The sequence below is a fragment of the Neodiprion lecontei genome, chromosome 4 (genome assembly GCF_021901455.1).
Source record: "Neodiprion lecontei isolate iyNeoLeco1 chromosome 4, iyNeoLeco1.1, whole genome shotgun sequence".
NCBI classification, from domain to species: domain Eukaryota; kingdom Metazoa; phylum Arthropoda; class Insecta; order Hymenoptera; family Diprionidae; genus Neodiprion; species Neodiprion lecontei.
Window position 1 is genome coordinate 22,069,860 of NC_060263.1, and position 12,860 is coordinate 22,082,719.

Sequence of the window (12,860 nt, forward strand, 5' to 3'; positions counted from 1 at the left end):
TTGTACTCTGCATGCAGCTAATTATTTTGATACTACTTAAAAATCAGCGCATATACACTAATTATACTTATAGGTAACTGATTCACATTCAGAGAGTGGAAATTATTTTTACTCTGACTGTGGTTATAATAGCTACGTACGACGAGTAATTACTACAGTTCCGAAAACTCGGCGACATTCAAGGTGCGTGCAGATCTCCGTAATATAATTAGTTGAGAGGTAACTGACCGTCTAATTTTTGCGAAAACAAATGCAAATAAATTAGCGAATCTCGAGTTGACGAAGGATTCGTATGATGAATACTTATTGCATGCTGAAACTTTCACGAGGTTCGATTTCGTATTCCGATCGTATATTATTATATGTATAATCTTAACAACCATCAAGTTTTTGGCACGTAGCAGCTTACTAGTCAAAACAAGTAGACAAGATTCGAGCAGTAATGCATGCAGAGAACCTGTTGAACCCCTCGTCTTGAAAAGAAAAAAAAAATTTAATGTGCTTTCACTGCTACTCTCAGTTTGATGACATCGGGTTCCGACAAACACCGCAACATTGACTCAATAATGGGTCCACTTTTTCAAACCGACACTGTCCATGGTATGACTTAATTAATTGCCGACGATCACGAAGAGCTACTGTAAAAGGGTCACCGAGCTCTTTTTGCTAAATTGCTCATCAGCCCCTGAGAAAAATTGACTTTTAAGCGTGTTTGTACGCGTTGCTTATTGATTTTGTCTAGAATATCTTGTGAATCAACAAATGGAAGCTGTCAAATTTAGTGTTTATGACAAACAGCAATCACGCTATTGATTTTACTTCAATAATATTTGGTGAACAAAGTATTCTTGACAAAGAACTCAGTGTTGATTCTCGACTGGTAGATACAACAGAACTTCTGTTGTCAATACCGTTAAGAAGTGAAATTTTATTTAGCATTGTAAATATTTTGATGACAAATCCAAAAGCTCGGAATACCAGTCAGGTAGAACTGTCTGAGGCGTGTAATTGAAATACACTACAGCTAATACAATCACTTTCTATAAATATGAAATACCAAAATAATATAAGAGGGCGAAAATCAATGCGATCGCATTACTGTTTTTTCGGGAGAATGGCAATTACTTTATCAAGTTTCATCGATTTACGCAGAAAAGTTGCGAAATAAAGTTGTATAAAGTTACTACGTATTCGTAAATGTAAATCGTAGACAGAACAAATGTATCATACGTTGTGTGACACGACGGTTTTCATGGTACAGTGCTAAGGTAAATTAATTTCATTGCTCAACGCTGTATGATTTTTTTTAGACACGCGTCAATTCGAAAGAAAGCTATACTACAACTTTTTTGCCATTCTACTCAAGACTAGTTACGATTGATGTACAAATTCAGCGAACTCAAATATTCGTCCAACAGCTCCGCAGAAATTCTGCCGTTTACACAACAGTTCAAGGGCTAATTAACGTTACGTGTATTAAATAAACTCGGAAAGTTGGCGACCGTATAATTTAGCGATTGTAATTGTGCGACGTGCCCACGCCTACGATGCATTGTTCTCACTGAATAATTATTTTTATTGCCGTGAAAAAAAATGACGCAATGTTGTAAGTGAGACTTCATATCGGATGAAATGTGATTATATTAGTGACCAAAGCGATAATTTAATTATGTTCAAGAACTATCTACGCGAGATTCAACTCAATGACAAAATAATTTTAACGTTTTGCAAACCGCTGCGTGGCGTGTAAATTACGTAATCTCGAGGTTCCTGTGAAGAAAAGGGATCCACATCACTGGGAGAAAGGCATTTTTTACCGTTTACCAAATGTCTATTTGATGATACATAATGCGATACCGTTTGTTTTTAACGTCACAATAATCTAAGCAGCGTTACCTACCTTTGTTCCTTTCTGTTTCTGATCGTCCCGTAACTTGATACTCCTCCACGTTTTTGTCACCCTCGTATTTTCGCCGCTGAATATTCGCTTACAATTATACGAACGGCCCGAGCTTACGTAACTCAAATAAGCCAGATGGTAGATTATCAACTCTTTGAAGCTATGCTTACCTGCGATTCTGTAACATGAGAATTTCAACCACTTCTACGGGTACATTGACACTTCGGAGTCTGCAATTCTTAGGTAGATGTTTTTTTCAGGACGACGGTGAAAGTACGCACTTCTCACTCGCGACACACGAGTTCAACGCTTTTATTATATCGCATTCGAACGCTGTACAGCATGTAGCATTTTTTAAAGGTCCTTTTCTATCTTTGACAAATCATCCAGCCGCTTCGCATTGTCGCGTTTGCACGAGAAAAAGATATCGCTCGAGGAGAGAGCGACGCGGGCGTTTCGTTCTTCGTGCAAGACTGCGTATGGATTCAGCAGAGACGCATTGCCTCTATCCGTTTGGCCTTAACGTGACATTGGACGAGAAACTTCTAACAAAGGAGCATATCAGATTAATTAAAACTCCGGTTCGCAATTAAAGCAACTGCACTTGGTGAAAGTATCTCGGTTCACTCTTGGGTGAAAATAATTCAGTGAAACGCGCAAACGCTTTTTAAAGAATATTTCTCTTTGGCGAACCGTATATTTTTCATTAAAATTACAGGTGATTGTTTTTCCAAAAACAGCATCACTCTTTCTGTAAAATTATTTTCCGTTCATACGTACATGTGGATTCGAAATAACTAGATCTTTATTCATGAAGGAATCGAGAATGCAACAGGATTTGTATGTAACTGGTAAATTGTAATAAATTTCGACGGTTTGTTAATTCGAAAAAATTCTCTCTCGTGTATACCGCGTTAACATTGTACAAAATTGTGATCATTCTGAAAATAATTGTACCACTTTCTGAAACACACCAAGTGATGTTAACGGTCTGTTACGTCAATAATAATAACGGCTGATGAAGTTAGTTCATTTCTCTATCGGCAAAAATTTCAGCAAACTAATACCGTGCGATCTTTTCTTTTGTGAAAAAAAAGATAAGCTTCAATTCTAATACCGTTTCTTCGATCACTGTATTTGACTAATCGATTTTGAAAATTTCTTATCGGCTCTTAAGTATCGAACGTTTTCTTTTTACTCTCAATTTTTATTGAAAGGACTGCAATGTAACGAAATGTGCGGCTACTAATATGGCGTAAATGGCAGAGTGAATCAGCAGGTTAAAGAAAGTAGTTCCAAGGTGACTATCGGGTGCCACGAGGTCTTACAAGTCAAGAGCAGTACTTAAAGCAGTACTTCTGACATTTCCCCACAGACAAACCGCCGTTTATTTTATTATTTATTACGGCAAGATTGCTTTGCATTTGCGCCTAAATATTTCAATTATATTATACTTCTCCGCAACGTATAATTTTCTGCAGTCATTAAAAGCATCCGACGTTGATATCATATTGAAACCGTTGTAGATAAATTTTAACCAATCATTTTATTAAAGACTTGTTGACGTTCAATGTAAGAAGTAAAACTTACCAGCAACGTTTTTTAACGTAAGACAAAAGACTTTCACTGTGAGCATTTAATTAACAACAATTTTATATTTCTCTTATTGTTAGCTTTAAGAAGCTTTTACCACACTTCTTTCCGATTAATTTATAATTTTTTGGTTTTCTATGTCATCCAGTTTTAATATACTTCAGTAAATTTTGTGAGAAATTTTTCACCACGATTCGATATTCCTTTACCGCAGACCAACAAATTAATATATCGTATAAAAACTGTTTCGAATAATTAAGGATGATTGATTGGCGAAAATATTTCTTTTAATTCCATTAAATTTCACTCGAATGTAGATTTTATTCGTAATGGTTGAATATTTTGAAAAAGAGTGTGGTATTTAGTTTCTCGAAGTAGGTACTTTAAGAATTGCATTAAAAAAATAAATATCTTTGTTCTTGTAAATTTTCTTAAATTCCGGTATCTTTTTTTCAAACCAAACAAATAGTTTATCGAATAAATCAAGTCGGAGTACGCAAGTAAACATATTCACCAATGAACATGGAAAATGTTTATCCGGCTCGCATCAGAGGATTTCTAAGCACGATACCTTATCTCGATGATTCGAACCATGTTACTCGATCGTAACAATCAACTAATTGCAATCGAGATGTCAAACGTTGAATCGTTGGTAATTTCACTGTTCTGCGGTGAGGAAAATTTCAATAACCCTAGAAAGTGCGCCACGTAGGTACGTAAATTATTATCAGCGAACGCGTATAAGCATAATCGCGACCAGTTTTCTTCGGTGAATGATTTCTTCCGAGTAATACACCGGTTGGCTCACATACCAATTCATACGTAAGCATTGTGCCTGTTAACCAGAATTACTCAAACATAGAAACGCATTCGCGCCATGCGTAACGAAGCACGTCATATGCGTGTACCGAGTTGAGTGCGTAACCGGAGAATCGATACTTCCTTGAGTCACCGAGAGCCATGCGGAAGTACCGGGAGAAAGAGAGAAGCCAACGAGTGCAAGTGAGATTATGCGGCAGGCTCGATTGGTTCGTAATATCGAAACGTAGAAGCGTTCATAACCGAATGAAAAATTTGATACCGTGACGCGAACCGTTGTCTCTTTGATCTTTGACTTCGCGATACCTCTTTTTGATACTGCGAATGAGACGTACTTTACCGGGGTAAAATTACCGCACGGCATGCTCGCCGTTAATTTCGTACGAAAAACATGCATAAATAATCTGATTCGAAGCAATGTAAACAATGCAATATCGTGAAACTCGTTAAACGTTCATTTTTGAAAAATTACAACTCACTCACTAAGATGGGTGCCTTTTTTTCATCGTGCGGTATCTCCGTATATTTTTTCTTCAAAATCTGTATCTTCAGAAATACTCAGTCAATTTTCAGATCAAAATATTGAAAGTTCAGTAAGTTATGATTTTTGAAGTAGAGTAATCCATTTCCCGGTATTTTGTTTCTAGATATATATATATATATTTTTATTTTTGTTTTTTTGACATAAAAAATTTCATTTTCCTAAATGTAACTAATTTGCGTTGATATGTCAAAACTGAAGAATATACCGGATATCTCGATTTCTACGAAATGATTTTTTATCTGGGGTCTTCAGCGACCCCAGGGTGACACCAGTGTTATACAAAAAAGATGTACAGCGCAAGGGTTAATTTATCTGTCACGTGACATGTGCACGATGACGTCAAGTTATTTTCACGTTGTGATAAAGTACGGTGAAGAAAACTGAACATCAGGGGGTTCATCTTGCCAATATGATCGAAAGATCATTATAACAGTGAGTTTTGTAGTAGTAGCTTACAAAAATAAGAAACAGACTCGTTTATGATTGATGCGATACAGAAGCCTTTTTATTTAACAATATTCAATAAAAATTTCAATCACTAATAAATTTTAAATCGAGTTTAGTTAGTTTGATTTTCAAACGATCTGTTACTTGAACCTCGACTTCGACATTTGATCACATTCTATAACTGCAATTAGTTATATATCGTTCCGATAAGAGGGTTACACGGTATTTGTGCAACTTGAAAATTTGCTCACTTCCGATTGCAGCTTGAGAATTTGGTGAATAATACAAGCAATCGGATGTTTCCGGTAAATTATACGCGACAACGAATGAGCGAGTGAAGAACGAACGTTTTATCCAGCATCAGCTGTGAGTAATAAATCTTTCCAATCGTGTTAGTAAACCTAGCGTTACCTGCTAAAATGAGTGATTCGGATTCAAAGCAGCGATGAATCTCTCGCAAAGTGATAACTACAACACAACACGTACCTAACATGATAATTTCGAATGGCCAAGTTCAAAGTTACGTTACACGATGATCAGCTTTCGGAGGCCCGTAAACGGGTCGATGATGTTCCGCTGATGAGGCACCCAAGATTTCTGTCACCGAAGAGATGACGGACTTGACCAGCTGCAGTGACAAGCCCAGAGTGTCTTTGATCGAGGAGCCTACCAGATCCAGGGTGTCGACGCTGCTAGCGGGAACTGGACCCTGCCGGGACACCAGTCTGTGAGATGAATGAGAGAAGAAGAAGAAGAAAAGGAATGGAGTGCGCGAAGTGCGTGTAAAGAAATTAGGGCCCTCAGGGGGAACGTGTCGAAGTCCTTTTCCGATTCTTTCAAATGCACACACCTAAATAATCGCTTGCACAACGTTCACGAACGTTATCGCAGTGGAAATGTTCTGTGCACCGATCTGCGAGAAGCGAGGCCTCATCTTTCCCACGTAATCGTATTAAAATAAATGAGTTTTATGCCCCCGGGACGTTCTAGAAAGGATACAGACTTTCGCCCATCCGATAAACCGGATATTGAAACCGGAAATAATACTCTCTTTTTTTGAACGGCACGAATAATGATCCTGATGAACATGGATTCAACGAACACACACGTGGATACATTTCCAGGCATCCCCATAGATAGAGCGAGTTATATGATTCATCGTTTCGTAATTCCATAAAAAATTGGCATGTGCAATACATCCGAATCCAATGTCCGGTTATCGACCGTGAAAAATATCTCTCCACCGCGTAACGTCGTTCCGTTAAATTTAACTACGAGAATCTGTGACCTCCTTTTCAAAATAAGGATAATAAACGGGTTTCGCAGGTCGAAACTATAGGACAAGGCAAGTTGTACCTGGCCGTAGGTTCCGTATCCGTGATGCGTCCGCGTTGGTCTCGGTTGCTTCATGTGTCCTGCACTGAGCCCAGCACTTCCACCAGCGATTACTCCTGAAACCAGTGTACTTATTGCCGCACTGATGTCAGATCCGCCTTGCGCGCCAGCTTTCAAATCCTGAATAACGAACAGCCCACGTTGTGGTTTTTCGCATTATTTTAAGAGAAGACCGTCGACTTAACGGATCCGCGTAAACTTTCATCCGTACCCACCTTGCTCAGGCTAGCAATGATTCCAGCAATCAGGCTCGACGCTATGGAAATGCCTCCGGGTTGTGTCGGCTGAAATCCAAGATCAAGGAAGCGATCGGTGATCTTTTATTCTTATACTCGATTTGCAACTTACCAGGCTGAGTGGTCCCGCGATGGCTTGAATCAATGGTGTGATTGATGAGCCACTCTGTTGATCAGGCTGAAAAATATCGTTATCGGAGTAGTTTAATTCTCTGAAATTTATTCTGAAGCTGGCACATTGCATCACTCGAGTCGCAAACTTACGTTGCTGCTTCCCTGAATTATGGGCCCCACAATGGGACCGATGAACGGACTGATCAGCGGAAGGATCAGTGGCAGGATTGCTTGGAAAATGGTTCCATTACCATTTTGATATGGCTAAAAGTGTGGGGAAAAACGTCAACGCACGGTTTTATTAATGTGAAACTAACTGCGAGTAATTATAATTGATTTCTGCGCACCCCGCTTAAGCTTGCTATGACAGGTGACACAATCCCGACCAGGTCAATCGCGCCTTCGCCATCTTCGTCACCCTTGAAAGAATAATGCAAATAATTATTGTTATTGGAAGGTAGGAGCTTTTATTGGTTACTATAAATACAGTGAAAACAACGGGGTAGTGAAATGCATGTGTCTGAGGTATTGATTAATCGATATCGATGAAGAGAAATCCTAGTAATGAACAAATGAGTTCGAGTGAATGGCTCAAAAAGTTAGTAAATTTTGATATTTGTCTCTCCATAACCAACAAGTCGATCCGATCCCACGCTCTCAAATTTTTATAGACGTGACGTATAAGTATATCACTTTTACTCATTCAATAAAACAGTCGGAAATGGATGAAAAATCGACTTTCAACTACAAATAGTCACCGGTTTATTTAGAGAAAAAAAAAGAACATATTAAAAAATTTCTGACCGTGGAAAAAGGATAGAATGTCTAAGAAATCTATCTTCCAAATTAGAAGGAAATCGGTTGAGCCGTTTTTGAGATATCGTAAATATGGCTAAACATATCAACGAGCGACACGATCGACATTATTGCACGATGTAACAACATTGTTTCCTATAAAAATTGGTGGGTCACGTGATATGCTTACTTGCGACAAGCCCTCTATCAAAGGTATACCGGCTTCAAGAAGTTCGACGAGATCAGTTTCCGTATTGGGCTGAAAATTGTGAATAATTATTTTATAAATTTGGTCACATTCAACGAATGTTAAGCAGCATTTTAAGTGGTTCGGACTTACGTCACTAAGGTCCTCCAGGATGGGCGTAACGAGTGGTAGCAGGTCAGCAAGAGACCCAAGTGATCCTTCGTCTTCCTGCAAAGCATTAAACTCTTCATGGGCGGAAATTACTGTTACGATAAATTGAAGCAAACAGTGGTCGTTGTATGAAAGAGAAAAGGCATCCTGTACCGATATTTCTAATAATTAATCTGAAACGCGTCAATCCAGTCACGTGAAGTAAATGAAAGTTGTGACCGTTACGAGTGTAAGTTGTAACAAACTGCTGTATTTATAGGAAATGTGTTTGATCTACATGACGTAATGTTATGAATTACAGATTGACGAAAGCTTGGATATTTCTGTAATTAAACTGTTTCATTACCTCTTCTTCCTCGATTTCTTGTCTCTGCGACATCGGACCGGTTTCAGGCGACACTGTGTTGCCCTGTGGGAAGTTTTTTTTTTTTTACATGAAGTGAGAAAATGGATAACGGGACCTTTTTTCCGTGTCGTCATAGTATGTGACAAATGTTAGTCGAAGATCAGACGTCCGAATTTCGGATTTGCAAGCAAATTTTAGATAATCTCATTTTGACATGCAAATGATGAAAAAAAAAATGAGCCATCACGGGACGCCTGGCAGATGTGAAACATCGACATTATTTTGTAAAGTTAAAATTAATTATAATTAATAATCAATTCAAAAAAATTAAAATTAATTAAAATTAATAATCCATTAAAATAAAAATCAGTATAATTTTACATTTACTGGCGTTAAAACACACCAAATATACGCGTGCTTAATGCACAGATAAATGCACACTTTAATTATAAAAATATAATTAACTTACTGATGACTTGATAGTGTGTCATCGGGTGATTTTGCTTTTTTTGCAGGAGGCTGATCACTTTCACTCTCTAAATTATTACTGTCAGACATTTTATTATCAGAATAATTTGTTTTCAAGTTAAACACAGGTTATGTGTACTGTAGTAAACAAAAACAAAACACGCGCGGCGACGCGTCGCCACGGCTTGGGTCGCCACGCCTGAAATCTGTTTTACGTGCGGCTATAGATGTTTCACATCAAAAGTCTGCATCCTCGGAACATTTTTACTTAGAAATTCGTTAATGTAGAAGAGCGTTAATGTCTCGTTTGTAATCAAAGTGATGTGGAATAACTCGCGAGCTGATTTTGCCTTGTGGTAAACTTTGGTCTATCGTCAAAGCACGCAGCTGTATCAAGTAACATGCCATGCTTGCTCAACTACTGCGTAAGTAAATGACCTTGCTAATAAATACGCTTACGTCTGATTCGGACAATGGTATTTCCACGATGTGTTTACCATTACCGTGTGTACCACACTACCACGCAGCCTCGTTATTTCACTGTCAAATTACTGCAACTAACATTTACATTTCACTTAATACAGTACCTCAGTTAAAGGAAGAGTTATTATTTCGCGGTTCAAAGTCAAGCCAATTGTGGCTTCCTTCAGATCTTTACGGACGAGCTGACACAAGTTACCTTATAATTATAAGTAAGCACGCGATTGCCAAATCACGAAATGTCTTATTTAACGTTCAACGACTCTACAAAAGGTATACGGATCCAATGTTTTAAGCATCACTTAAACCGTGGATACGTTGATAAGATTTCGTCAAGCAACAAGTTTTATGTCTGTATCCAATTCTACTAACAAAATATCAAAAGACGCGTCGATTGTAAGAAAATGCAATTATCACCGCGTAAATAGCTCTTGACCAAAACTTGGAATTTCTCGAAAACTTGTCACCCACAAATATTGAATATGACCATGCTATGAATACAACTGGTTGCACTGGCCTTGTCGAAATATTCAAATAAACAAATAACACGTAGGTATATTAGCCAAGCCGTATTTTGTGAGACGAATGCTCAATAATTTATGACTTCCACGAGATTAGCGATGTTTGTCTACCTTACTTCAAAAAATCCAAGATATATTGGTTCTCGCACTTACCCTCATGACATATAGCCATAATTAGAAAGAAGAATATTATATTGATATGCATATGCAAATACTGTACTCACGGACTATCCGATCAACTATTCAATCCAGAAATACAATTCAACAGTTACTGAAACCGACAGTAAATTTATGCAACATGTCATCGTAATGAAAAAACAGGTTAACATGAGAAAGATTGGCGGTATTTAGACTGAGCTTGGTTGAGCAACACTTAATTTAGCAATGTGTACAAACTCATCCTCCCGCTTGCCTTATCTCATAATTGCCTATAAAAACAATGAAATGTGTCTGGCTGATTCATGTAACAATACCTTAGCATCTACAATGATTATTGCTACAGTGCTGATGTTTATTCCAAGACGTTTTTATCTATGATTTATCTCTGCTTGTGGCTAGCAAAAATCCACCATCGCCATGTATTCAACTCAAAATCCGTCTCTGCTACATTGTTCCGAAAGTAAAGAAGAACTCTAATTAGCTATCTTCGAAGTCCTACCTTCTTTAGTTGGGCACTTGAAGACTCAACAACATTCATGATCCCAGAGGTATTGATATCAGGAGGCGACGGTGTCGTCATCTTTTCACCGCCGTTTCGATTTTCTTCTGAATTTTTCATAGGGACACCAAGCATTTCCAATAAAACACCCTTTCTTTGTGCCTGTCGTTTCAGCATGGGCTTGAAGTCTCCGTCCATCTTGTCAGCGTTCACTTCGTTCGTAGTGTCTTCTGCCGGATTGAGATTATTTTCTTGTCTGGAAATCAACGAGCCACTTCTAGAATTACTGGTCTTTCTTTCCACCGGCAAAATCGTTCCAAAATATGGAGGGAAATCATCGGGAGGGTCTCGTGTTGGAATAACATCAACGTCCAGCTTGGGTGACGGTGCTGGCTTTTGTCTAGTGAAAGTTATTATTGCCTCAAAGGGAACTGACATGACGGCACTTCCCCGTTCCGATGGGGCAATGTTTTCTATAGTAAGATTTTTTACTCGAATGCTCGACGAACCCAAATTTTTATTCCCATCTGCTAGTACAACATATTTCGATAATGGCAGCAGTTGATTGTTTGGAATAATTTGGTGTTCCACGGACGATATGACTCCAGTACTCGTCTCTGTTCGCGGAATATACGCCAGTTGTGGTAAAAATTCGAGATTGTATTCTTTTAAAAAAGTATCTACATCACTTTCCGAAGATGCGGTAAATAGTTCACTTTTCAGGGGCCGATTTTCAGTTGGCAATTGGACACGATGGCCAATCGAGAATTTCAGAGGATTTTGCGACAACACAGCGAAGTTCTTCGCTCCTTCAGCTCTTTGACGAGGATCTTGTGATTTCCGATTCACATATTCATTGAATTCTTGATATGTTTGCTCCACATTTTCACGAATCCCCGGAACACTTGGTGGCGGTGCCGTTGTGATCGCAGGCCTATCGATGCCAGAAGTGACACGGGGATGGTCTGGACGTTCCGGAGAATCACTAGAAATTGTCGTCGGTTGAAGAGTGATGTTTATCCTCGAAGCCATCATTCGCATGGCATATTGGGCCAATGCTACCAACTCATCCCTGGTGATGATCGCCCTGGGTGTTTTTATCGAGTTCACTTTGGGATGTTTCGACCGTTGAACTCTAGCCAGTGGTTTTCCGTTGGATAAATCGACAAGGCACAACCCAACGACATAGAGGTAAAGGTAAAAAGTTAGTTTAACCATTTCTTCGGTATATTTGAGCCGCGGAAAATGTTTTTGCAACAGTATCCGACCAAGGTATACAAATGCTTTAATGATGATGTGCTCTGTAGTGATGCTACTTCCTGGTGGAAGTCGTCTTACAATTTACGGAACTACGTGGCGTGATGACTTCAGGGGCTATAAAACAGCTCTTGAGCACGGGCTTAACGACTGTGCGGCAATCTGTACAATCTTCTCAATTTGTTTTCCGGTAACAAGCGAAAACCTGCGGATTCATATTTCCATATGAATATTCGTACGGTGCCTAATCTCGCGAAAATCACATCGAACAACCATCAACCGCACGAGCTACGCTTTGCACGGATTTAAAAGTACTGGTCAACGACATTTTCAGATCTCTGGTATATACCCAGGCTAATTATTGGTTTTCTATAACCCCTTCCCGCGAATGCAGAAACTTGCGTGTTCTTTTCATCGCTAGGTTTATGCATTTGGCATCGACAGTCCAGACCAGAGGTGCAGGTTGTCACGAATGCATGCACCTCATCGGTAGCGTGAGCTCTACAATATCATTAACAATCGTAATTTCATCATCCTCATGCTCTGATACTAGAACACTCAGCTGGCGATTCCAATACATCCAGGGGTAACGACAGAAACTTAACTCTCCCTTTCGCAAGCACTTGACCAGCTGTAACGTTTGCACGCAGGACGCAATTCCAGCATACGCGTCTAAATAACCATCTGCGAACTATTCTGACGTTGAAACTTTTCTAAACAGACATTTTGATTCGTGCCTCGACATCTGATCCCAATTGTAAGCCGATATGAGTAGAGTAGTCACACAAATACTAACTACGAAACATGAATTTTCTATTGCAAGAGATAGCTAGAATTGAATCTACTTTCTAGATAGACCGCCATCCGTCTATCCATGCGCAATTTATTTTGCACCCGGAAATTGCACGGTCATCCGTATCATTTGTAGC

General features: G+C 38.9%; 1 protein-coding gene across 2 annotated transcripts; it reads right to left on the minus strand.

Annotated features, from left to right (window-relative positions):
• Positions 1-5,042: 5,042 nt before the first annotated feature.
• Positions 5,043-12,208, minus strand: LOC124294018. 2 transcript variants are annotated; one of them, XM_046737483.1, is made up of 10 exons: positions 10,675-12,208; positions 8,548-8,610; positions 8,184-8,258; positions 8,034-8,102; positions 7,396-7,467; positions 7,199-7,312; positions 7,047-7,112; positions 6,914-6,982; positions 6,660-6,818; positions 5,043-6,012 (listed from the first exon to the last, which is right to left on the minus strand). In XM_046737483.1, the coding sequence occupies exons 1-10, from the start codon at positions 11,890-11,892 to the stop codon at positions 5,824-5,826; spliced, it is 2,094 nt and encodes a 697-aa protein (XP_046593439.1). In that variant the 5' UTR covers positions 11,893-12,208; the 3' UTR covers positions 5,043-5,823. The 2 variants fall into 2 exon arrangements, with proteins under 2 accessions (XP_046593439.1, XP_046593440.1); XM_046737484.1 differs by having other exon boundaries at positions 5,860-6,028.
• Between the last annotated feature and the right edge of the window lie 652 nt (positions 12,209-12,860).